General features: G+C 36.7%; 1 protein-coding gene across 2 annotated transcripts; it reads left to right on the forward strand.

The window, feature by feature from the left end:
* The first annotated feature begins 1,874 nt into the window (after window positions 1-1,874).
* LOC115979167 (protein PHLOEM PROTEIN 2-LIKE A1-like) lies at window positions 1,875-18,181 on the forward strand. 2 transcript variants are annotated; one of them, XM_031101137.1, is made up of 4 exons: window positions 1,875-2,079; window positions 2,204-2,446; window positions 6,069-6,187; window positions 17,651-18,181. In XM_031101137.1, the coding sequence occupies exons 2-4, from the start codon at window positions 2,219-2,221 to the stop codon at window positions 18,018-18,020; spliced, it is 717 nt and encodes a 238-aa protein (XP_030956997.1). In that variant the 5' UTR covers window positions 1,875-2,079; window positions 2,204-2,218; the 3' UTR covers window positions 18,021-18,181. The 2 variants fall into 2 exon arrangements, with proteins under 2 accessions (XP_030956997.1, XP_030956996.1); XM_031101136.1 differs by having other exon boundaries at window positions 1,876-2,079; window positions 2,208-2,446.
* Window positions 18,182-24,947: the final 6,766 nt, after the last annotated feature.

The following is a 24,947-nucleotide window of genomic DNA, read 5'->3' on the forward strand; positions in this document are numbered from 1 at the left end:
CAATAAAATTATTTATATATTGGTAATTAATAAAATAATATTAGTGATACACCCATAACAATTTATCATTCTAAGAAGTGGTGAAAAATGTGTATTTGGGTCTTTGCGGTATTACTCAAATATAAACCAAAGGAGGTAATAGATGTACCTGATGATAAGGCACATTCCTCCTCCTCCTTCCATGCCGATTGGGAAATTAATTCCATTAGGCATTACCTAACATCGAAAATAGTCATCCGGGCTTCAATTCTTGACTATCTATCAAGGCTTCAATTGCGCAGCCCACAATCTTGCAAAACGGTCTTCCTTTGCCCAATTCCATGGGCTCTTTCCTCCTGAACTTCTGCCCAATTCCTAGTTTATCTCTATGTTTGTTCATGTAAAAATAAAGAAATAATGAATGGGTATGACTCTCCTCCATTGAAATTAGAGTCCAACTCGAAAATTTATTGAGGCATGTAAGAGCCCAGCCCATTAAATTCATTCAGGAAGACCCAATCCTCGAACCAACAAAAGATTACAGATATGGAAGGCCTGTACCAGGCCCAAAAGACATGCCTTTTTCCTAGACATGGCAAACGGTGGCAAACGATTGGGTAAGGTTGTATTTTCACATAAAAATTAAAAATAAAAATAAAAATAAATGTCACATTTTTATGGAGAACGAATCAAATCAATCAAGGAATGAAATTGCATTTAATATCCTTGTTTGTTTGTTTGTTTGTTTTTTTTTTTTTTTTGTTCATTGAAAAAAAACAAACAAACCAAAAAAACATAAAACTTTAATATTCTTTCAATTTCAATAGTTTTGAGCATAACTAAAATTCTTTACAGTTATGATAACAAAATTTTCCATATTAATAACGCACAACCAGAATGCTTTTAATTACAAATTTACAACTTGAGAGAGAGATAAACTATAAGGAGCACAAAAAAAAAAAAAAAAAAAAATTAAGTTTACACACTTCAGATTCAAAGTTCACTAATGATATGGATTTTTGGATTTTTTCCATTACTTTAGTTTTGTTTTGTGCTAGTTAGACTTAGTGTTAGTAACTTAGTCTTAGTATTTAACTCTACTACTTAGTGTTAGACGTTTAGTAATGTAGATATGTAGTTGTAGATGCTTTTTTCTTTTTGTATTTTTTTTTCTTTTAATTAACTCCTTAAAAATAAATAAATAAATAAATGGGGGCATGACCACTGCCGCTGATGGCTACTAAATGGTTAGATAGTGCTGGTGTAGTCACTGTAGTGCTTTGTGCCTTTATGTCTATGCACCTAGAACCTTGACATGTAGTCTAAATATTTTTTAGGAAAAAAAAAAAATGAAAAAAAGGGGTTGGGTTGGATTGTCCTGCAAAAACAGGTGGGTCGAGGGTTGGCTTATTTTTATTCGGGTAGGAAAAAAAAAAAATTCTGTTTCGGGTTCGGGTTTTACTATGTCTGCTTTTCCCTACTATTTGCAAAAGCTTCATTAATAAACCCTCTTTGAGTGCCTTCTTTACCATACCTCTTTACAGGATTCGAGATCGAGTTGAAAAATACATGTTATTTTATGAACTTAAAATCAATCAATTTTGTGTCCCTTGTTTTGATGAGCTCAAGGAGAAATCCTTGTAGTTACTTTGGGCTCGGTATTTCAAGGCTGTTTGGTAGAGAAGTTTAAGTAATGTTGTTTGTATTTTTTTAAAATTCGTATGGGTGAAAAAGTGTGTAAAAATATGTGTAATAATATTTAAAAACTGAAAATATGTGTTTAAGATGTTCTACCAAACGAGACATGAGTCTCTAGACTCTCTTTATTTCTTTTGATTTAAAAAAGAAGAAGAAAGACTCTTTATTTCAATTGGAAGTTGGAACCGACCCCACATAGATGAGGATAGCATTGGATTCCTCTTGAAGTGTTATCTCAAGAACAAAAATCCCGTACAATAATAATATAGATGAGAATATTTAAAGAACGAAAAAGAAAGTAGACTTCAATCCACCAACAAGGCGTACAAATCGGTTATACTTATAGAGAAAGGACTCAACTCTAGACTTGTTGTCTAACGATCATGCATCAGATGCAATTGTGTATGTCTTTGTTTGATTTTTTCTTCGTTTCTTTCCTTCAAACTATCAAATAGTACATATGATAATTTGATCATGTTCTTCGTCCGTAATTATTGTTAGTATTATCACTCTTTTTTTTGGAAAGCCAGGACTGCATCTGATGGAGCAGGCAGCAGAGATCCAAGAAGTTGAACAAACAGTAGTTGTGAGTGAGGCAAACTCAGAGAAGGAAAAGGAAATGGAAATTACAGAAAGAAAAGGGATAACCAGGCCCCCACTTAATTTCATAGCCATTTTGAAAGATTCAGAGACACCAATCGACAAGTCTTCCCCGGAAAAGCTGTGTGATCAGCTCTATGCTGGAATTTTCTTGAAACGCAACAAACTGGCAAGTTTCTTATCAATTTCCCCAGTATCAATTCTTGTTTGAAATTGATGAAATGTTATATATTGGTTAATGGTCACAAATCCGAAAAAGGAATCAATAATAAGTATTATATATATATATATATATATATATATAAAATATTTCATTAATAAGTATTAACAAATTAATTAATAAAATGATCAAATTAGATAATTTGTAGAAATGAAAGTACCTAATTAATTAGATTTATTTAGAGAATATGAACTTAATTTACTCAGAATCTATTTAGCATTGTGTTGTTTTATTCAAAGAGACAACCAATTATAATTAATTTAAACTAATATAATTTAAAGATTATTTGTAACTCTGAAATTCAAAAAAAAAAAAAAAAAAGTATACTGAAAGGTTTGAATAAAAGTAGTATTTTATCTTTGGAGGTGCCAAAATAAACATAAATAACATTTTTTTTGATCATTCGATAATAAGAAGTTTACTTAAATATAACACTTCAACATCCTTTGGGTAGAGCTAGATAGTAGATAGCAAGGCAATAACTAAATCTTGAAGTACTAAACTCTTAATTTTGGATCCTAATCAAGCAAACAATCAAAGTTTCATACTAAACACATATGTATAATAAATTAATAATACATAAACCATTTGTTTTTATTCCCTAATTTTTTTATATAATGGATTTTCTTTTGTTTTGTTAGTAAAGAAAAAAAAAATTGTTTTAGTTCTTGTTGTAGATAGTGGCCAGCAGCCACAATTCACAAAATGTGGGCTAGTTGGTCACTTTAGTTTTCGGGTTTTGACTTTTGGGGCCAGCTTTCAATTCTAGTTGGTTGATTTTCAAATTTCAATTTTGCAAGAGACATGTATCAAATTTAGTTGGTTGAAAAAACAACACCACTAGAACCACCTTAAAATTACACAACTTTTGCTACAATAGTGAGTTGTAAGAAGTGGAGAAAAAGTGATGGATTCATATAGGTCCATCTTTCCATCACTCATAATTTGCTATGTGACGAGTTGTGGTAACATTTGTGTAATTTATTATTGTCCTAGCATTTTTTGTTGGAGAAATCCAGCGAGTTGTCCATTATTCTTTTTAAGTCCTTTTAGGTTAGGGGTGACAAAATCTGACACAACTCGCGAACCTGACACAACTAACCTGTTTATAAACAGGTTATGGGTTGAGGCTAAACAGGTTCAGGTCATATCCAGGTTGGCATGACCAACTCATTTAATAAACGGGTAGTGTTCGTGTTCAACATGTGAACTCGTTTAACCCGTTTGACCCATTTAGCTTATAAAGTTATTAGTTATTTTGATATTATTGCTTAATTAGTGATTCATTTTTATATGTTTATTACTATATTTATAGTTGTAATTGTATTTTTATTAGATATATGAGAATTGATAAAAATTATATAGGTTAGGTATAACTTATTAATCATAAATAGATTATTAAATGGGTCATTTTTATTAACCTTTATATAACTTGTTAATTAAATGAGTTAAACCTGTCAGGTCGGGTCGACCTGTTTAATAAATAGGTCATGTTTGGGTTGAGGTTTCTTGACACGTTTACTAAATAGGTTTGGTTTGGGTCAACTCATATAGTCGAATACTCATGGCTCGACACGACATAAACCTGACTCACAAACACGAATTGCCACAACTCAATTTTTTAGAGGCAATTATAATTTTGAGTAGGGATGGAATCAGGATTCAAACTTGGGGGGCAAAGTTCTTTGTTCAAGAATTTTAAAAAGTTGGAATATTAATACTAGAGGTTGATAATGATGCATTATTAGCATTAATTTTTTGTTTTTGTATTTATTTTGTATTTATTTATTTTAAATCAATAATAGATATTTATAATCAAGAGTTTAGTAAGTTAATTGACACATCTTGATATTTTCAAGGTCTGATTGAGGTTAGACCAATTCTTTATTCTATCCACATTATAAATTTTTTTTAAAAAAATCTATTTATTCTTTTCACATAATTCTATACCTAATAACTTCATAATGCTGTATATAAAAGTTTCAAAAAAAAAAAAAATACAAAAACTATAGTTAAAAGTTAAAATCCATTTCTAGTATTACATTAATAAAACAACTAAAATAATGGTTAATCAACATCATGCACTAATATTTAGCGAAAAAAAAGGGTGAGACAATTATTGGTGTCTTGGTTAAGGATTTTATTTATTTATTATTACTTGGTTAAGGTTGAGGTAGCATAAAGATGTGAGATCTTTTCCTTTAAAAAATTGCCATTTTGAAAAAGTAGTAAAAAAATGAAAAGAAAAAGAGATCTGTTAAACAATCACATGATAATGAACGGTAAATTTGAGTCTTCAACTATGTAAATAATAAAGCTTTTCCCATCACTACATTGATTTAGCTAAGGTACAAAGTTTATTACCAATAGACTAATCACACAGACGTTCTGGTGGCAGTTTAGGTGAGACACAAAATAGTAGATTGTTGTTTCACACATGTATTACATTTATGCATGCATGCCAAGTGTGTCTCAAAGTTAATAAAACATTAAAAATTAATAAAATTCTATCATTAAAAGAAAAAAAAAAAATTTCCATGGGTTGTGTTAAAGAGTAGCAGCTCTTTAAAAAAATAATTTTTTTTTTTCCTGGGTTGAGTTAAAGACATCAACTGATCCAAGTTGCTGGTGACACTAATTGGTGTGTGGATGGAGTGATTAGTAGTATAGGAGTTGTCTTTATGACTATGAGGTAGAGTCATTTGAAAGGAACAAAGAGCTCTCAAATGAGAGGGACAAAGTGCTCTCAAATGAGAGGTAGAAATTGGGTAAAAATTATTGAGTTTTGTGATTTGTTTTGCTAGGATTTATAATTGATTTGTTATATATATATATATATATATATATATATATTTTTTTTTTTTTACTTAGACCGTGTCCAAAGATTTTTTTTTATTATCTGAAGATGTGAATTGTTTTGTAGATTTTCCTTGTTGTCTGGATTTGTAAATTATCCAAATGTTTAGCCAAATATTTTTCTTGATATTCTTGGGATAACTAGACAAGAAATGATTTGATAATTTTTTTCATTTTTGGTTTCATGGGTTAGCTTATAAATTTTTTGGGAGAGTTGGGCCAAGTTATTAATTTTAGAGCCAAAAGTAAAATTTTTATGCGAATATATATACTAGGGAGGGGCCAAGGTAGTTCCATCCCTGATCTTAAGCCCAGATTATAAACATTTTTAGAGGTACACATTATTTTAAAAATATTTAATTGTGGGAGGGGCCATGGCCTCATGGTGTAGGAGTAGGTCCATCCCTGTGAACAACTGTATGGAGGGCTTATTGATGTATTTTTGTTTTGATAATTATAAACTTTTCTTTTAATTTTGATAATTATATACTGAAAAAGAATTTAATAAGATAGTGAATTTGTATGAAATGCCTATTCTTTTATTTGAAAAGAAAACTAATGTGACCAGTTTTTATTAGATAATATATATAAAGAGTTTTTAAACCAAATTTTTGTAGAATTTAAATTGATTATTAATTATCATATGGTTGCTAATGTTATTGTGTCTTTACATTGTCCTCATTGCTATTCAAGTTTTTTATTACTTCCATTGCAGAAGTTTTTTGTTGACAAGGGGTCAAACAAGAATGGTTTCGTGCTTTTTGCAAGACAACTCTCTATCCGTTTGGATGACACCGGCAAATATTGGATATGGACCGAAGAGAAAAATGCAAGGTAAAGTTAAATACTAGATGAAGAGCTTCATGTTATGTTTTAGGCTATTCAACATTCAATCAGTAAGCCAATGGCATGAGAAGCAATTGGGTCTAATTATGAGTTGTTTCTTCAAGGAGCATTTGATTATGTAGGAATCCTAAATAGTGGAAATAATAGTAATTTTGAGTAAACCTCTCTTACTCTAAAGCTGCATTAAAATAGGGTTATATTAATTCGAAAGTTATATAGGGAATAAATAGGGTCATTATCAATCACCCAATTAACTCACACAATGAGGAAGCAGGAATCATTTCACTCATCTCCATTTTTGACCAGATAGGCACATGTTACATGCTGCGTTTTGGGCCACGCTCACTCGCAACCTAATTGCCTATATGGCATACGGCCCCACTCTAACAGCCAAATATAAAGAATTATTTAAATTTTTTTCAAATATTATGATTATGAGATTAGAGAGATTGAGTATTAGTATTTGTAGAGTGTCCGAGGACTGAAGAGGATTGAATATGAAGTATCATACACGATCCCACCCGTTAAAGTGTATCCGGCCCGAGGACTTCATCGACCTGAGAATGGAAGGAGATGTGAGATAGCATTCTATGAGAACCCGATTAGAAGAGAAAGGACCATGGGAAGGGACCAAGACAGTGGGAGGGAGCTTCCTATAAACGTATACCTTCCATCTCCGCATTGAATGCACTGCAACAACCTAATCACCTGCATTAATGAGGAAATGACACTTGAATAGTAGTTTCATAGCTAGCAGCCCCTTCTACCACCTTCAGCAAAACTTTGATGGGACAAGTGTCCTGAGAAAAGCCCTGAGGCATACAGATAGAGGATTAAGATGCAAGGAGGAAGGGTATATAAGGGAGGGAAACCTCCCAGTTAAAGGGATGGACATTATTCTCTAAGAATTAGAAAAACAAGAAAGTGAATAGTGCATTGCCTAGAATAGAACTTGTATCAATCATATATAAGAACTAAACCTTGGACCTGCCCGAGGAAAGCATTGTTCTCAATTACTACGTGAATTGTCTTTCTCTGTTACCTTGGGCTCTTTGGCCTTAGACTTGAACTTAGCTCAAAATTACACTAGAACTGTTTTCCCATTCCGTATAGAAATTATATTGTTTGGGCTTGGTTTGAAGGACAAGGCACTACTATTCTTAGTGGGCTTGGGCCATCAATTTTCGAGTACTTACAATTGGCGCTATCTGTGGAGAGTTTATTTGTAGTTTTCCTAAGTTATGGCTAACCTTGAGCAGAATAGGGAAGAGTATGTGGGTTCTCAGTATGAGGATCACTTTGTTAGTTTGGAACAAAGGAGGGATAAGGAGTACAATCCCACACCCAGTGTTAGGGTGAAAACGCAACATACAAAGCTCACTAAGAGGAGTCATTCAAGAATTGGAAGCCATGTTTCATACAAGCAAGAAATGTGGAATTTAAGGCTGGAGATTGATCATTTGCACAAAAATTTGCGTTGGAAGGAACGTGATAGGAGAAATTCTACACCCCCATCAAGTGAAGGATTCGAGGAGAGAAGGGACTGATCCTATCGACGAAGATCTAGGACACCTTCTAGCAAATCTTTCTCTGCATCCTTGCGTTTGGATAAGTTAGAAAAGCATAGGAGGAAGCAGGGAAAAAGCTCATCCCCTCGGAATATGGGGAATGATACAATGAGCAAGGCCCTTTGCCAAATTTCAAAGTCACCCTTCGTAAGGAGAATTGACAGAACCAAGCTGCCTCATCACTTTACACAGCCTATGTTTACCATTTATAATGGGAGAACCGACCCTGTGGAGCATGTGAGCTATTTCAATTAGAGGATGGCTGTTCACTCCAGGAATGAGGCTCTTATGTGCAAGGTATTCCTTTCTAGCCTTAGGCCTGTTACTATGAGATGGTTCGATGGGTTGGAGGAAGGTTCAATAAGATCTTTTGAAGAGTTGACCCGAGCGTTTGGAGCAAGGTTTGTAACGTGTAGTAGAGTTCCTAGGACCTTGGATTCTCTATTATCCATGGTAATGAGGGAGGGGGAAACTCTTAAGACCTACTTGGATAGATATTGGGAAATGTTTAATGAAATAGATGGGAGTTTTGAAGATGTGGCCATAAATACTTTTAAGGTAGGGCTTCCAACAGGGCATGATTTGAGGAAATCATTGACAATGAAATTTGCTCATAGTATGCGTCAACTTATGGACCGCATCGATGAGCATAAACAGGTCGAGGAAGATCAGACCCAAGGCAAGGGCAAGGGCAAGGGCAAGGGCAAGGGCAAGGTTTTCCCTAAAAAGAGGGATCCTCAAGTAGGAGGATATCGACCTAGGAGGGATTTTTCAAACCAATCATCGGGGGTTGGCGCGTAGATGGTTAGCTCATTGATCAAGGAACCAGTTTATCAAATCCTCGAGAAGATTAAGAATGAGTCATACTTCAAATGGCCTAATAAGATGGGGGGAGACCTGTCCAAGAGAAGCCAAAGTCTCTACTGCCACTACCATCAAGAGAGGGGACATACAACTAAGGATTGCAAAACTTTACATGACCACTTGGGTCAATTGGTGAAGGTAGGGAAGTTGAAGCAGTTTCTGTATCAGCCCGTAGGGCAGATAGGACAGGCCAGGGCTAGGTATCAAAGAGATGGGGCTCCTCAGCCAGCCCTAGGTACTATTAACTTGATTTTTTCCACGCCTAAGGGTGATGCTGGTTTGTACTCAAGAGTTATGTCTGTAGCTTCAAGCCCAGAACTGGGACATTAAGCCCAGGTGTCTAAGAAGGCTAAACTGGAGTCATTACCAACCTTGGGTTTCTTAGAGGAGGACAAAGTGGGGACATTCCAACCCCATGATGATGCCCTAGTGGTGACTCTTCAAATCGGGGGGTATGATCTGAAAAGGGTCCTTGTGGACCATGGAAGTGGAGCTGAGATTATGTACTTAGATTTGTATAAGGGGTTAAATCTCAAACCTGAGGATCTGGAGAAGTATGATTCAACCCTAGTTGGATTTGATGGAAGAACAGTAATCCCCAGCGGAATGATTAGACTACTTGTGTAAGCTGGGGACAAGGAGGTGCAAGTTAACTTTATTGTGGTAGAAGTCTATTCCCCTTATACAACTATTTTAGCGAGGCCTTGGTTTCATGCTATGGGGGTAATATCATCCACCCTGCACTTAAAGTTCAAGTATCCCACGCAGGGATGAGTTGGAGAGTTAGTTGGAAGTCAGACAGTGGCTAGACAATGTTTGGTGGCTGCTACACTCACTGGATAAAGCTCCATTGGGGAGGGAGCAGGCTCCATAACAACTAAATGGTCTTGAGGTTGAACTTGGGACTGAGTCATAGGGGTTACTCTTTGAAGAGTTGGAAAGGGTTATTATCGATTTGGATGAAGATAGGTACTTTCAAGTCAGGGCTCAGTTGCCACTTGCGAAGAAAGAAAAACTGGTGGAGTTTTTGAAGAATAATGTGGATGTCTTTGTGTGGAGTACTTATGATGCACCAGGGATTGACCCCAAGTTTATATGTCATCGATTGAATGTATTTTAGTGCTGTACCAAGAAGGCAACTCCGACGCTTTTCAAAAGAGCACGTCGAGGCAGTAAAGGAAGAGGTTCTTAAGCAGGCTAAGGCAATCAAGGAAGTCTTTTACCCTGAGTGGTTGGCTAATACTGTAGTAGTGAAAAAGAAAAATGAGAAGTGTCACTTGTGTGTTGATTTCACGAATCTGAATAAAGTATGCCTTAAGGATCCTTTCCCTGTTCCTTGGATTGACCAATTAGTGGATGCGACGGTTGAACATCCTCGGATGAGTTTCTTGGATGCTTTTCAGGGGTATCATCAGATACCTCTAGTGTTGTCTGACCAGGATAAGACTGCTTTCCGAACTCGCACATGCAATTATCACTATTAGGTGATGCCTTTTGGTCTAAAGAATGCAGGGTTAACATATCAAAGAATGGTGACATAGATGTTCAAAGTGCAGATCGGGAGGAATATTGAGGCGTACAATAATGTTATGGTGGTGAAAAGAAAGCAGGCCTCAGAGCACTTAAAGGACCTAAAAGATGTATTCTTGGTGCTTAGGAGACATAAATTGCATCTAAATGCATCTAAGTGCTCCTTCGATGTTAGCTCCGGAAAATTCTTGGGCTACATGATTATACACCAGGGAATAGAGGTTAATCCTGATCAGATCAAGGCTATTGAAGATTTGCATCCTCCTCAGAACCCCAAGGAAGTGCAAAAGCTGACGAAGAAGGAGGAAGTATTATATGCTTACATAGCAGTCACAGATCACGTAGTAAGTTTGGTTTTGGTTAGAACAGAGAATAGAGTGCAGAAGTCTGTCTATTATGTTAGCAAATCCTTGCCGGAAGTGCAGAGACTCGCTACTTGCCCTTGGAAAAAGCAGTGTTGGCCACTATACATGCTACGAGGAAGCTTCCTCATTATTTCCAGGTGTATACTGTTGTGGTACTCACACAGCTCCTTTTGCAGGCTTACGGAAGTCTGATTATACGAGTAGGATTACTAAATGGGGGACCATGCTTGGAGCCTTCGTGTTAAATACTTGCCTTGTACTGTTGTAAAGGGGCAAGTTTTGGCAGACTTTGTTGCAAAGTTTACTGAGGATGTTGCAAGAGACGAGAGGCTAGGACCAAGTGTTTTGGTCGTTTCAACCTTTTCTCTTGCAACCTGGGAGGTATATACAGATGGAGCGGCAAACCAAAAAGGCTCTGGAGTGGGGATTGTATTGGTGACCCCCGAGAAGCTCTTAGAGGAGAAGTCCCTATGGTTGGGCTTCCCGGCTACAAACAATGAAGCTGAGTATGAAGTTTTATTGGTTGGGATGGCAATGGTTGGCAGGCTTGGAGGGGAAATTATAGAAATATATTCAAATTCATGTTTAGTGGTTGGGCAAGTCAATGGAGAATTTGAGGCCAGAGATTAACAAATGCAAGGGTATCTTGTCAAAGTTAGGCGTGCCCAATCTTGTTTTAAAAGTTTTGCCCTAAGGCAAATATCGAAAGGGCAGAACTCCAATGCAAATTCGTTGGCTATGTTGGCTACCTCTTCGGGATCAGGCCTACCTTGGGTCATTATTGTAGAGAATTTGGTAGCTCCTAGCCATGATGACCAATTTTTTGTTAGATGCATAGTATACAGGTCGAGCCAAGTTGGATGGACCCTTTTGTTTCATTCTTAAAGGAAGGGTTATTGCCTGAAGATAAAAGTGAGGCTGAGAAGATATGTAGGAAGGCCCCACGATATTGGCTTTCCGAGGAGCAAAAGTTGTATAAATGCTTCCACTCGGGACCGTATCTACTATGCGTTCAGTTGCATTAGGGGATTTGTGAAAGTCATATTGGGAGAAGGTCTTTATCTCATAGAGGGGTATTGGTGGCCAAGTATACAAAAAGTTGCCCAAGAGTATGTTCAGAAGTGCGATCAGTGTTAAAGATACACTCCAAATATCCATCAACTGGGAGGGGTTTTGAATCCACTCACTAGTCCTTGGCCATTTGCCTAGTGGGGCTTGGACATAGTGGGGCCCTTCCTAAGGGCTGCAGGAAACTGAAGATGGCTCATCGTCGGAACTGATTACTTTACGAAGTGGGTGGAGGCTGTACCTCTTTTTAACATTAGGGATGTGGATGTGAAGAGGTTCATTTAGAGGAACATTGTTACCAAATTCGGGATTCCTCATAAACTGATCTCGGACAATGGACTCCAGTTTGACAATAAGGCCTTCATAAGGTATTGTGGGGAGTTAGGTATCAGGAACAAGTATTTTACTCCAACCTATCCACAGGGAAACGGGCAGGCAGAAGCGGTTAATAAGGCCATAGTGTTTGGGTAGAAGAAAAGGTTAAATGACGTGAAAGGAAGATGGGTGGATGAGTTACCCTATGTATTATGGACATATCGCACCACACCCTGAAGATCAATAGTAGTGACTCCATTCTCAATGACCTACGGATCCGAAGTGGTCATACCCCTTGATGTAGGTTTCTCGAACTTGAGAACTGATCAGTTTAATATGGAAGAGAATGATCATTTGCTTTTGGCGAGTCTAGAACTAATTGACGAAAGAAGAGAAGTAGCTATGGTCAAAATGGCACATTATTAGCAAAAAATCTGGCAAGGGTATGATAAAAGAGTTAAGGCAAAGCCATTGACACTTGGAGATTTAGTCTTAAGGAAAGTAAGGGGAACGATGAAGAACCCATCATGGGGGAAGCTAGGTCTTAATTAGGAAGGCTCGTACAGGATAACTTTAGTAGCGGGCATTGTGGCTTATTACTTAGAAGACTTGGATGAAAATGTGATTCCACGTCCATGGAATGTAAATAATCTACGTAGGTATTATTATTAATAATACAAATTCTATTCGGATTTCATCTATTTATTGATTGGTGTTTTACTTACAAGTTGATCTTCATTGAATTTAATCTAGATACTAAGTATTAAACAGAACCTTGGTCTTGTTCGACTCCACGGGTCACATGCCTTAGCTAAATTAACCCTTATGTGAAAATTGGTTAAGTGTTAAACAGAATCTCAGTCTTGTTCAACTCTTTGGGTCACAGGCCTTGGATAAATTAACCTTTATATAAAAATTGGTTAGATGTTAAATAGAACCTTGGTCTTGTTTGACTCCTCAGGTCACAAGCCTTGGGTAAATTAACTCTTACGTGAAAATTGGTTAATTGTTAAACAGAACCTTGTTCTTGTTCAACTCCTAGGGTCACAGGCCTTAAGTAAATTAACTCTTAGGTGAACAAAGGTTAAGAGCCAGGTGAATCTTAGTCTTATTGGAACCCTCGGTTTGGGAGTCCAAGATAGTTTCAACGGCTAAGCAAACTTCAAATGAAGTTAAATCCCAAGCATTTTAAGTAAAAGTCTATCCGAGCTTGGTGGATATGTTGAAAGAGTTAAAATTGAATTTGAAGAAACTTAATGTATTTAGAGTTACATACTTGTATCAGAAGAGTATGAGAAAATACTTAATAAAGTAAGAGAGTAAAGATTATGTAAATAGGAGGGAAACAAAAGTGAAATATATTCGTTTAAGGTACAAATTACAAAAAGAGGGTATCAGCTAAACCTAACCCTTGTCAAAACTAATCTATACTCTGTGTTTGAAGAAGTCAAGCCATGACCTCCTTCTCTTTGTCTTTCTTCTTCTTCTTCAATTGTTGAACTTCAACAACCTTCTTTGATTCTAACTTCACTACGGGCCTGGGAGTTGGTTGTTCTTTGTCTTTCCTGGAGCTAGGCATAGTGGTTGAAGTTGTGGTAGACTTGGGCATTGAAGAAGTAGAGCTCAGTTTAGGAGGAGGAAGGGCAGTGCTTGGAGTAAGGCAAAGTGCAGGAGGATAGTATACCTTGTCAACTCCCCTCAAGTTGAAATCTGCCATAACTCCTGCAACGTTAAGGAATTCGCTCCAAACTTCTGCACAAAAAGTTCGAGCAACATCCTTGAGCTAAGCAGTCAAACTCTAGGTAGTCTTTATCATCCCAGCATCGTATGCAGCCTGCTTAGCCTTTGCCCTCTTAGCATCTTTGTCCTCGAGCTGTTTTTTCTGCTGCTTAGTCTTTTCCATGGCCAAGGCTAGTTGCGTTTCACACTTTTTCAAGGAGACTCGTAACTCCTCAGCCTGTTTTTCAAACCTTGCGAGGGCAGCTTCGGCGTTTTTGCACCATTTTTCAACTTCGGCTAAGTGAAAAAGGGTCTCTTTGAGCTTTTTCTCGAAGTTGGCAAGGGCTTTCTAGGAGTGGGTAAGCTTGCCTTTTGCCTCGTGGGACTTAGATAGGGCATGGTCCACTAACTCCTCAGCAATGAAGGACGCTTGCACTGCCTGTAAAGAAAAAAAAATAGTGCCAATGATTAATCAAGTAGATAATGGAAGATGGTAATAAGGCCAGAATTAGAGTCTAAGTTAAGACAACGTATAAAGTGGTGGTAAGGAAAGATGATGGAATCTAACCTTTGAAAGGTCCTTTTTCAGTGAGAGGAACACCTCATGTTTCCTCAACCCCTGAAGCTCTTGCATATCCTCTAAGAGTAGAATAGCCTTTTCCAGGCATTTAGAAACTAGCCTTGACCTTCCCTTCTAGGGATCCCTAAGGGATGCTTTAGAGGTCATAGGGTCTCTTGAGCTGAGTACAAAGGTAGGATTTCATATGGTCCGTTTTGGACATTGTTCCCCTTCGATGCCTTTGCCGATCCCAGAAGCAGCACCTTTCTTTTGATGAGTCCTTGTAGTTTTAGGCTCTTTGGTGGGCAGTTGTTTCGTAGGATGGGGGATCTCTCCTTCTTCGAAGCCCTCAGTTGTTTTTCCCTTTTCTTTTCGGTAGCCTCTGCAATGGTGGCCTGAGCCGGGGCAGGAGTTGGTGGCTAGGTACTATGGGCACCGCGAGGGAGTCACCCCCAGCATGGGCGGTAAGTAGTATCAATAGATTAGGAGTTTTTTCTTCCAGAACCATCACTTCCGGTATGTTTGATGCTTCCTGACTGGTATTAATTTGAGCGGTAACAAGGTAACAGTGAGTAAGAGCTGGGGAGTCTTTGGGATCTTCTTGATAGAAGACTTTGAAATCTTTGTCCAAATCCTCCTGAATAGGTTCAGGTGCGTGTTCTTCCTGCTTATCGTCAGAGGGAATAGGTTACTCTTGGGAGTAGAGCAACTTGGCCATAAGCAGAGTTGGTAATTAGGCGTCTTGGGTACCAGATGGAGGAGGCTTAGTCAAGAATCCGGGGATAGCTACGTCGATTAGGGCTAGCATCAGATCCTTTGCTTTAATCACGTGTTTGGGACTTGGAAACAGTTGGAGATGGGCTTGAATTCGAGGATCACGTGTACAACTCAAAGTTGCCCGTCTCGGTGGAGAAAAATCTCTGACTTGAGGATTCGGTTGAGGTCTGCAAAATTCACCAAAATTTTGTTCGGAGCAGTGTGGAACTCATCTGTAGAGGAATAAAGAAGCTATTAGTTACACAATTATTTATTGTAAGCAAAAACAACAAATTGTGGGAAGAGGGATGCCCTAAATTAGTCTAAAGACCTTAGGAACCCCACCTGGTTCCCTATCTTGGGTAGGGCAGTGCAACACATCATGCCATTCACCCGAGATGATGAGGAAATCTTCGTCTATACCCTCAAGAATTTAGCCTAACAGAAGGAACTCTACACTTAAAGTAATAGCCTGTCTCTTTTCCCTTTTGGCTATTATATACCCTATGTACGTCGTGCCACTTAAGGTTAGTTCCCATTTTTCGGTTTATCATATCCACACTACTGAGGACCCTAAAAAGATTAGGAGAGCATTGGGTTGGGGATAACCTAGAATTTATAAGGAAATCCCTAGTGACCCTACCCATAGGTATTTCCATCCCACTTTCTATGAAAGCGATCATAGGAATAACTACTGCCCCGGGTGGTTTATTAATGACCAACCACTCTCCTAATTTGCAATGCTGAAGTTCAACATTGTCGGGAATCCTAGATTTAGCCCTAAAGGTAGCCATACCTTCGGGGGTGTCAACTAGTCTAGCGAATCTACCCATGTGTTCCTATATGGTCAAAATTAAACGGGACAGAAAAAAAGCTTTCTTTATAGTATGGGATGAAGAACCAAACGCACCTACGAGCACTGGAATGGGTTTTCCTCGGATTGCTGCTTCAACGAAAAATGGTAGAGAGCAAGTAAATGGGAGAAAGTTGTTCCCATCCCCTCCTTATATAGGAGTAAAAAATGAGTAAATTTCCCACTCATAAATTACTGAAAATAAGGATCGTAGGATCACCATCGCACCCTAGAACGTGGGGGGACAAGTAGCCGCCTAGTGTAATAACTGCAAGGTTGTGGATACCAAAGCGTCAAGGACATGCAAAAGACAGATGAAGCAATGTCTTCATGTGGGAACACACTTGGCACGTACCACCCTTCCCGTTGTTACTAAAACCTTACTCTTAGAGCGATTCTTAATAGCAAGGTTTTAGCGGGCTAATGTAGGTTGTCCGAGGACCCAAGAGGATTGAATATGAAGTATCACACATGATCCCACCCGTTAAAGTGTATCCGGTCTAAGGGCTTCATCGACCCGAGAATGGAAGGAGATGCGAGAGATCGTTTTATGAGAACTCGATTAGAAGAGAAAGGACCATAGGAAGGGACCAAGACAGTGGGAAGGAGCTTCGTGTAAAGGTATACCTTCCCCCTCTACATTGAATGTACTGCAACAACCTTATTAGCTGCATTAATGAGGAAATGACACCTGCATAGTAGTTTCAAAGCTAGCAGCCCTTTCTACCACCTTTAGTAGAATTTTGATGGGACAAGTATCCTGAGAAAAGCCCTGAGGCATACAGATGGAGGGCTAGGATGCAAGGAGGAAGGGTATGTAAGAGAGGGAAACCTCCCAGTTAAAGGGATGGACATTATTCTCTAAGAATTAGAAAAACAAGAAAGTGAACAGTGCATTGCCTAGTATAGAACTTGTATCAATCATATATAAGAACTAAACCTCGGACCTGCCCAAGGAAAGCATTGTTCTCAATTACTATGTGAATTGTCTTTCTCTGTTACTTTGGGCTCTTCGGCCTTAGACTTGAACTTAGCTCAAAATTACACTAGATATGTTTTCCCACTCTCTATAGAAATTCTATTATTTGGGCTTGGTTTGAAGGACAAGGCATTACTGTTTTTAGTGCGCTTGGACCATCAATTTTCGAGTACTTACAGTATTAATCAGTAGCCTTTAAAGGCGTAAAACCCAAATATTGCTCCTCCATGGTAGTTAGCTTTGCTTGTGATGAGGGTATAAAGGATGTGATTTTTGGAAGGAGATTCAAAAATTGTTTTTGCTGCTCTTTTGGGGTTGGACGATCCACCACTGGCTGTATCAAATATCTTAACTGGAGTATCTCAAAGGCTTCAAGGTTTTCTAGGTTCGTCCAAGTTTCTCATGTGAAGTGACAAAGTAATAGGTTAGCACATATTTAATAGTGGTAATTTTGTATTTTGGATAGAGGAAAATCTAACGTTGATTGGGTTGGCTTTAGCTCAAAATGTACTGAATTTATCTTCTACTTAATAAAATTACAATCTTGCCATAAAAAAATAAAAAAATTATTGCTCCTCCATGATAGAATACAACACCAATGTAGTGCGATGTAGAAAAGTCATTGCTTTTAGTCTTTAGACCATCGTAAATTATTAAGATATTGTGCACATTGACTACGAGCACACTATTCCAAGGTAGATCTGTCAATAGAGTGGCCAATCATGTTTTTAGATTTTATATGAACAAACATTTAAGTTGGCTATGGGGTTATTTCTGGTGCTAATTCTTTTTTTTTTTCTTTTCCTTTTTTATTCATTAATGTTATGGGACTTTCTTTTCCACAATGGCACTATAATCTTACCTGATTTTTGCAGTGGAGAAGACATTGAAGTGGCTGAGCTGAAAAAGGCATATTGTTCGTGGCTAGAAATTTCAGGGAAAATTGAGACAATTGATCTCTCACCACAAACCCTGTACGAAATTGTATTCGTCATAAAGATCGAAGATCCCAGTGTATGGGATTTCATGGTGAGGCTTGTCATCGTTACCCCAAGTAAAAAATGGTTATCACGCTATGAAAATTTAAAAGGAAAGCCTTCCAATGAATGGTTTGAGATTCTGGTGGGTGAGTATAGAACGTCACCTGGTGACGTTGGACTCGTGGAACTCCGTATGGAGGAATATACTTCTAAGTTATCCAAGCGTGGAATTTCTGTGCAATGTGCTATCATTCGACCAAAATAGACACTTGGATGGTACACATTATGAATTATCCACGCATTTGGAAGTGAGAAATGTGTGAGACTATACGTGCGAATGTAACTTACAAATCTGTTTGTGTTTAAGAATACACAATTAGATACACTAGTTGGAAATCTTTGCAATCAGGAAAAACTTTGCCCAAAAATATGCTGGTCTCAAGTTTTGCATAAAAGTATAATTAAATTATGTTGGTTTGAAGCTAAAACAATAAACTTGGTTTCTATAGGATTCCAATTTTCACTATTTAGTATTTACATCAATAAGAATTAAGTAAGCAGGAAAAGCTCGAAGAGGATTCATAGAAATGAACATCAAAATAAACATTGAGATTTGCTTTTGTTAAATAATAGCATTGATATACCTTGTTCAATGTGCTTATATAGATGCAGAAGCAAAAGTATAAAATAGAGAACACAAGAACACGAAGGTTACGTGGTTTAACCTAACAGCCTACATCCACTTTAAGGGTTACATCTTTAATATATGAAAGTGTAGTGCAAATCATGTGTTATAATGAATCCTAATGAATCCTAACATGCCTTGAAGAAACCATGAAGATGACGACAAAGATGCCTTGAAAATGCATTGAGGAAGTCACGAAGAAAGCCTGAAGATGACATTGGAAGAGAGTAGAAGGATCTGGCACTATGGAGAAAGAACCATGCACAATGAAGGAGACATCCGAAAAATGCCAAAGAAAGGCTACGTCAATTACCAAGAAAGGCTTCTAAAGCCAGAGAATGGCTACATTGAAGGACTGAAAAAGATTGGCAAAGATGACATCTTGAGGAAGCATGGTTTACAAATCTTTGTACGTAGAACAAGGTAGTTAATACTGTACCGGTATCGGCTGTACTGGCCAGTATGTACCGTACCGGTATGTATACCGGTATTGAAACATCAACGTTTCGTATTGGTTTAAATACCAGTCGTACCGGCCACTAGCCATTTCGGGTAATATCGGCCGGTACAAACTTTTTTTTTTTAGTTTTGTAATTTTTGAATTTTTTGTTAGGGCAGAATGGTAACTTATTCGCATTAACTTATTAGTATTATTTGTTTTCTTAGTATGCAATGGTAACTTTTAAGCTTTCTATTTTATATATTGTGTTTTTTTTTTTTTAATTGGTTCTAAATTGAGGAAATGTTTTATGGTAAACTTTTATATTTATTATAATACACACACACACACACACACACACACACACACACACACACACACACACATATATATATATTTATAAATATAAAAAAATAGCAGTAAACCCGAAACGGTACATCGGTATTGACCGGTATCCGAAATATATCGTATCGCTGACCAAACCAGTATAGGCTCTGGTACGGTAATGACTCCCTTGACGTAGAAGGGTCCCAAAATAAAGGAGAAATGGACAATTTGAGTGATTTAAAAGTTTTAAATGAAGAAACAAAGTCCAAAATCGAAATCTATGTGAAAAGATGAATAAAATAGGCCTTACTAAAAATTTTCACTTTTGGTCAAAGTCAAAGTCAAAGTCAACGGTCAAACTAGTAAGGTCCACAAGTGAGATTTGGGTAATCCAGGCCGGGTCGGTTCAGGTTGGTATAGTTTGAAGATGTGGCATTGAATTAGCATTAGTGCTAGCATGGTGCTTAATGATGTGGACAGACCGAGAGGAGACACGTGTGAAAACTGATTGGGCTGACGTTTCGATGATGTACACTATGGCTAACATGGCAAGCATGGATGATGACGTGGAAAGGATGACGTTGTTAGGGGACATCATGATGACCTCAGCAAGGCAGCTAGGTACATAAGTGAATGGAGGTGCGTGAAGCACATGGATGAATGGGATTTTTGTAGATCGGTGAACGATCTACCTCCTGGAGGCAGTGGTGAGCATAAATGAAAGCCCATGGGCAACAGATTAGGCATAGTAGTGGTCTTGCGTTACGTTGCAAGCTTCTCATAGTTGCGACGACATGGAATTTTTCTTGTAGCAATGGCGTGATACTAGGGGAGTCGGATGTCGCCAAAGAAAAAGGTTGAGACTGCAGATGAAGGCCAAGGAAGACAATGTTGTAAGAAGGGCACGACTTGCACTGATCTGAGATTGGAAAGGCACCATTGATTTGGGAGCGAGCTTAATAGATAGATTTTTCTAGAGGCCAATAACAAAGTTTGGCTCTTATACCTTGTCAAATATTAGAGAGGTGCTATTTCTACAACATTTTTATAATAAATCATAGGTAGAAAGTTGTTATTGATTTTAATTTAAATTCAGAACTTAAATTACTTTTTTACCCATTTGTAACAACCAATAACAACCTGTCACTTAAGATTTGTTATGAAAATATTGTGGAAACAACATTTCTTGAAATATTAGCATTGATATACCATGTTGAACATACTAGTATAGATGTGAAAGTAGAAGCATAAAATATAGAACCCAAGAGCACGAGGGTTATGTGATTCAACCTAATGGCCTATGTTCATAGAGGAAATCCTTGAGGATTACATCTTTAATATATAAGAGTGTAGTACAAATCCTGTATTATAGTGAACCCTAACATGAGTATATATAGTAGACTAAACCCTAGATTAATAGACTTCTAGTACAAATAGGAGATGTGACTTGCACACATAGAAGTATTGGGCTTGGTCTTATGTTATTGGGCTAATATATCTCTAATAGTTTTGATAAGTAAAATAAACACATATTATTAACTGCAATATTTAAAAAAAATAAATAAATCAGGAAATAACAATAAAAAAGTAGTACTCATATAATAAAGTAACGAAATAAAATAAGATTTACAGTAAAAGGGTCACATATGGCATAACCTTGTTACTCATGAATTTAATTGAATGAACATATCACTGACTTTGCCAATGAAATTATGCTTTAAGCCAGATCATGTTAATACTACATGAAGACTTTAAAAAAAAAAATTGGTGTGCATCTAACTAAAAGTTTATTTAGTCCTCTCTAGTTTCTACCATACAGATACCAAAATTATTTTTACATCATAGATTATATGCCAAATATTTGTGGCTATATTCCTATAAATTATTTAGATTATTAGAAGGGACAAATGCTATCAGAATCTATGATTGCAATATCTCAATTGTTTGTAAATATTTGAACTTATGATCATCTTTATGCTCATGATGGTCCTACCACTTTCATGCATTTATGTAAAAAAAAAAAAAAACAATTGCGATTTGAAGGCATCACAAATAGTTTGGTCCTACTTGCTATAGCAAATATTGAAGTATTTATTTAATATTCAAGTAGACAATAGAACTATATAAAGAATAAAAAGGAGAGAAGAAAATAAAAGGTAGAAAATACCTTGAGTTTTGTCAAGAGCAAATGAAATGTAGATCCAATTTGGAGTTGAGAAATGAGGAATATATAAAACAATGGATGTTGATACTAGACTGTACATGTCTTAGTTTACAAGTTTACACAAGAGGGTTGAATTAAGACTTGAAAAATGAATAGAAATGTTCGTTTGATCAGTTGAGATTACGAAGAGACACAAGGGAGTGAAGAGAAGTGTTAAATGCTAAATGATAAGTTAGAAGTTGATTTAATTTTCTTTTAAAAAAATATTGGAAGTTATGAAAGAAGATGTCATATGGCAGAACCTCATACTTTCTCACATGAGGTCTGTACTTTTATATAACATGACCATTTCAACATGTTATAGAATTGGGCATGAAATTGGGTGTTCCACCTATTGGAAAAATAGTATGTGGTGAATAAGAAATTGATATTTAATTTGTTTACTTGAAGATGTTATTAAAAGTGGTGGAAATTCTGAGTCCCACATAGGAAAGGAAAGGGATAGTATATGAGTTTATATGCTTATGGGCCGGACATTGGGTTGGGCTTTGGCATATGTGGATTGGGCCCTCTTGTCCAATAATAATTTTTTAATATTTTATTTTTTGAGTTAGTCAGTCTGTCCACAGCAATTTTCCTTTGAACTGTGTCCGTTCACTAATGTATATAAATTCATAGTCCCTCATTCATGAAAACTAACTTTTGAAAAAACTCTCCCAGAGAGAAAATATTTTGTGCATTCATTTTGAGTCAAAGAGAGAGAAAGAGACATAGAGTAGTTCGCAGAGCACGAATCTTGTGTGCTTTTTCTCTGTGCTGTAGATCATTTTATCCTAGGAGGCAAACATCCGTGAGTCTCAAAGCACCAAAGATTGTGTGAGGGACGAAATCTATTTTAAGGAGATTGTGTCAAACACAATACTTGATTTGAATCATTCATCCTTCACGCATTTAGTTTGTGAGTTGTTAATTATTTGCAGATTTCTTCTTATATATATACAATATTTATTTATTGCTTTTGCTTATCACATCTATTGGTGTTATTGCTTATATTTAGATTTGTATGTTGTTCTTTTTGGTTAATCACAAAAATAAATGGTTGATATTTATCCAACACCACCTAAATTTATTCTCTTACATAAATTTTTTGATTAAAATGTTAGTCTACCATAAAACCACCTCACCTATTGTTGGATTAGGTCGTATTTGGAATTCATCTGCTAAGCCAAAATATGCCATAAAAAGCCAAATATGCGTGACAAATTCCCTTCCTCGTCTCAGCTGTTGAGTCGAGACAGAGGAAGATATAGACTTGAGAAAGAGGGGGGGGGGGGGGGCGCAATGGCCACCAACAAATTTTAGCAATTTTGTTCTATAAAATTATACTTTACCTCCTTTAACAATATCATTGATTTTTTTTAAGAGTAATGTTATAACCACAAACTTTCTACAATAGTTTTATAAACTGTTGAGATAACAAATTCTTATTAGTTTGCATTTGGCCCCACTACTTGCATCACATTTTACTTACCAATAACTATTCATTGCACAACAACTTGTAAAAAAAGTTTGTAGCACTAGTATTTTCCTCTTTTTAAAATCCACAAAAAAATTTATAGATCTAAAATCTAAAACTAAATATATAAGTCCAAAAAAATTAGCCAATAACAAAATTATCAATAGAAAAGCTAAAAAGAATCATGCCCAATCAACTTATTTTACCCAAAACAAACAACCTATCCCTTAAAATTTTTTTAAACAAAAATAATTTTGTCGTTATTCAGACACATAAAACAAAAGATTGCAAAAAAAAAAAAAAAAAAAAAAAGGCCCTCCCAGTAACCAAGCAAAAGAGTCAAAAGCTAGAGCCACTATCTGAGCCACTGCCAACAGATAGCAGAGCCACTTCTTCTAACTCTAAGTTTACTCACCTAACTTTAAGACCTGACTATGTCCCTGCTGCTACAGTGCATAGTATTTTCTGCTACAATAGCTAGCAACATGGCACATCATTTCCAGCCTTTATTTTTTATTTTTTCCTGCTGAATCCAGCCAAACTTAATTTCTTAATTATTTCCCATGTCTCATCTTTAATTGTACTTAAAGCAGATTTAAGCTTACACGAATAGAATATCACCAAAATACTTTTGTCCCCATCTTTGGCAGTAAGCAAGTCCTTGGCTGTCATCTTTTTTAACATATCCAAAGTTTACTCTTGCGTAACTGGTTTGGACAGCTGTTCTTCCATGAATTCCCTCAGCCCCACATATATGTCCCAAAACTTGATGTGTGCTGACCCAATTGGCAACATATAAGGATGCTTGACTAGAAGATAAAGCATATATCTTGACAGGGACGTGCACATTTTTATGATACTCCGGCCTTGTGTGTTTATCTTCATGACAACAAATATCAGTAGCAAACACACTTAAAGGTGCTGATGCCTAAATTCTTTGCTTGGTGCTAATTCTTAGGGTTTTATTATTTACCATTTTGTTCAATTTCCCCCTTTTATCCTAATTTGATATTGTCCGGCATCATTGGCTTTAATTCAAGCACAGCATATTGCTTTCTATCCTGCTAGAGAAAGCAATATTCCAAATCACTTTAAGCTACTTTAATTTACTTCATTACTTTCTTTGTCCACGCAACATGGACGGAAGCAATATTCCAGAAAACTTTATTTTAATATTCAGTTATCTTGTTTGTTCAGTACCCCTCAAGCTAGAACTTTCTTACCAAAGCAATATTTCAGATCACTTTATGCTACTCCAGTAATGTACTCCATTACTTCTTGGTCCAGCAACACTCATTGATTCCCGATAACTGCCAAAAGAAAAAGTAAATTATGTAAACAACTTTATTGTTGTAACAAGGGAAGGAGCCATTTTGAGAAACCGCTCTCCGTAGAAATTTAGCAACAACCTACCTCAAGTTCCTCAGCATCAGGACAGCTTATGAGCTCTTTGGCAAGCAGGTATCTGTTTGGCCTGTCGTTATCATCATAGGACACCTTCCATATTATTGTAAATGTTCGAAACACAAATTTAGATGTGGAGTTATTAATGGACAAACCCAACAACATGAGAAATAGAACTGTTGGTGCAAACACAATAATAATGAAAATAACACACAAAGAGAAACTAAATAATACTTTTGAATATTATTGATGTAAAGAAACGAAATACACAACACTATTTGGACTGAAGTGCGGCACTCGCTCTCTTTAAGGAGATTCAAGCCCTTGGTTGGCTAATTCTTGTAACCGGTGCAGACCTTCTCTGACTTGTCTCTCCCAGGATACAATAGCCTAACAAGTGTCGTATGGCTAGAACAACCTCTGCACAAAGTGTTCAAGCCCAAAGCTCCACCAGAAAGAACACCCTTCCTTGCCAATAATCTCTCTATTTTTTTTAGTGTGTATTGTAAATTGTAGTAATATGGATTGGTTCTGAATGAGTCTATTTATAGGCTCAATGGGCCTTACGAAATTACTACCCAATTTATTCTGATTAATTAGGTCCAATTATTCCGATGTAGTGGGTGTTACAAGATTAATTGTTGAATATTAATCTGA

This window comes from Quercus lobata, chromosome 3, assembly GCF_001633185.2.
Source record: "Quercus lobata isolate SW786 chromosome 3, ValleyOak3.0 Primary Assembly, whole genome shotgun sequence".
Classification (NCBI taxonomy): Eukaryota; Viridiplantae; Streptophyta; class Magnoliopsida; order Fagales; family Fagaceae; genus Quercus; species Quercus lobata.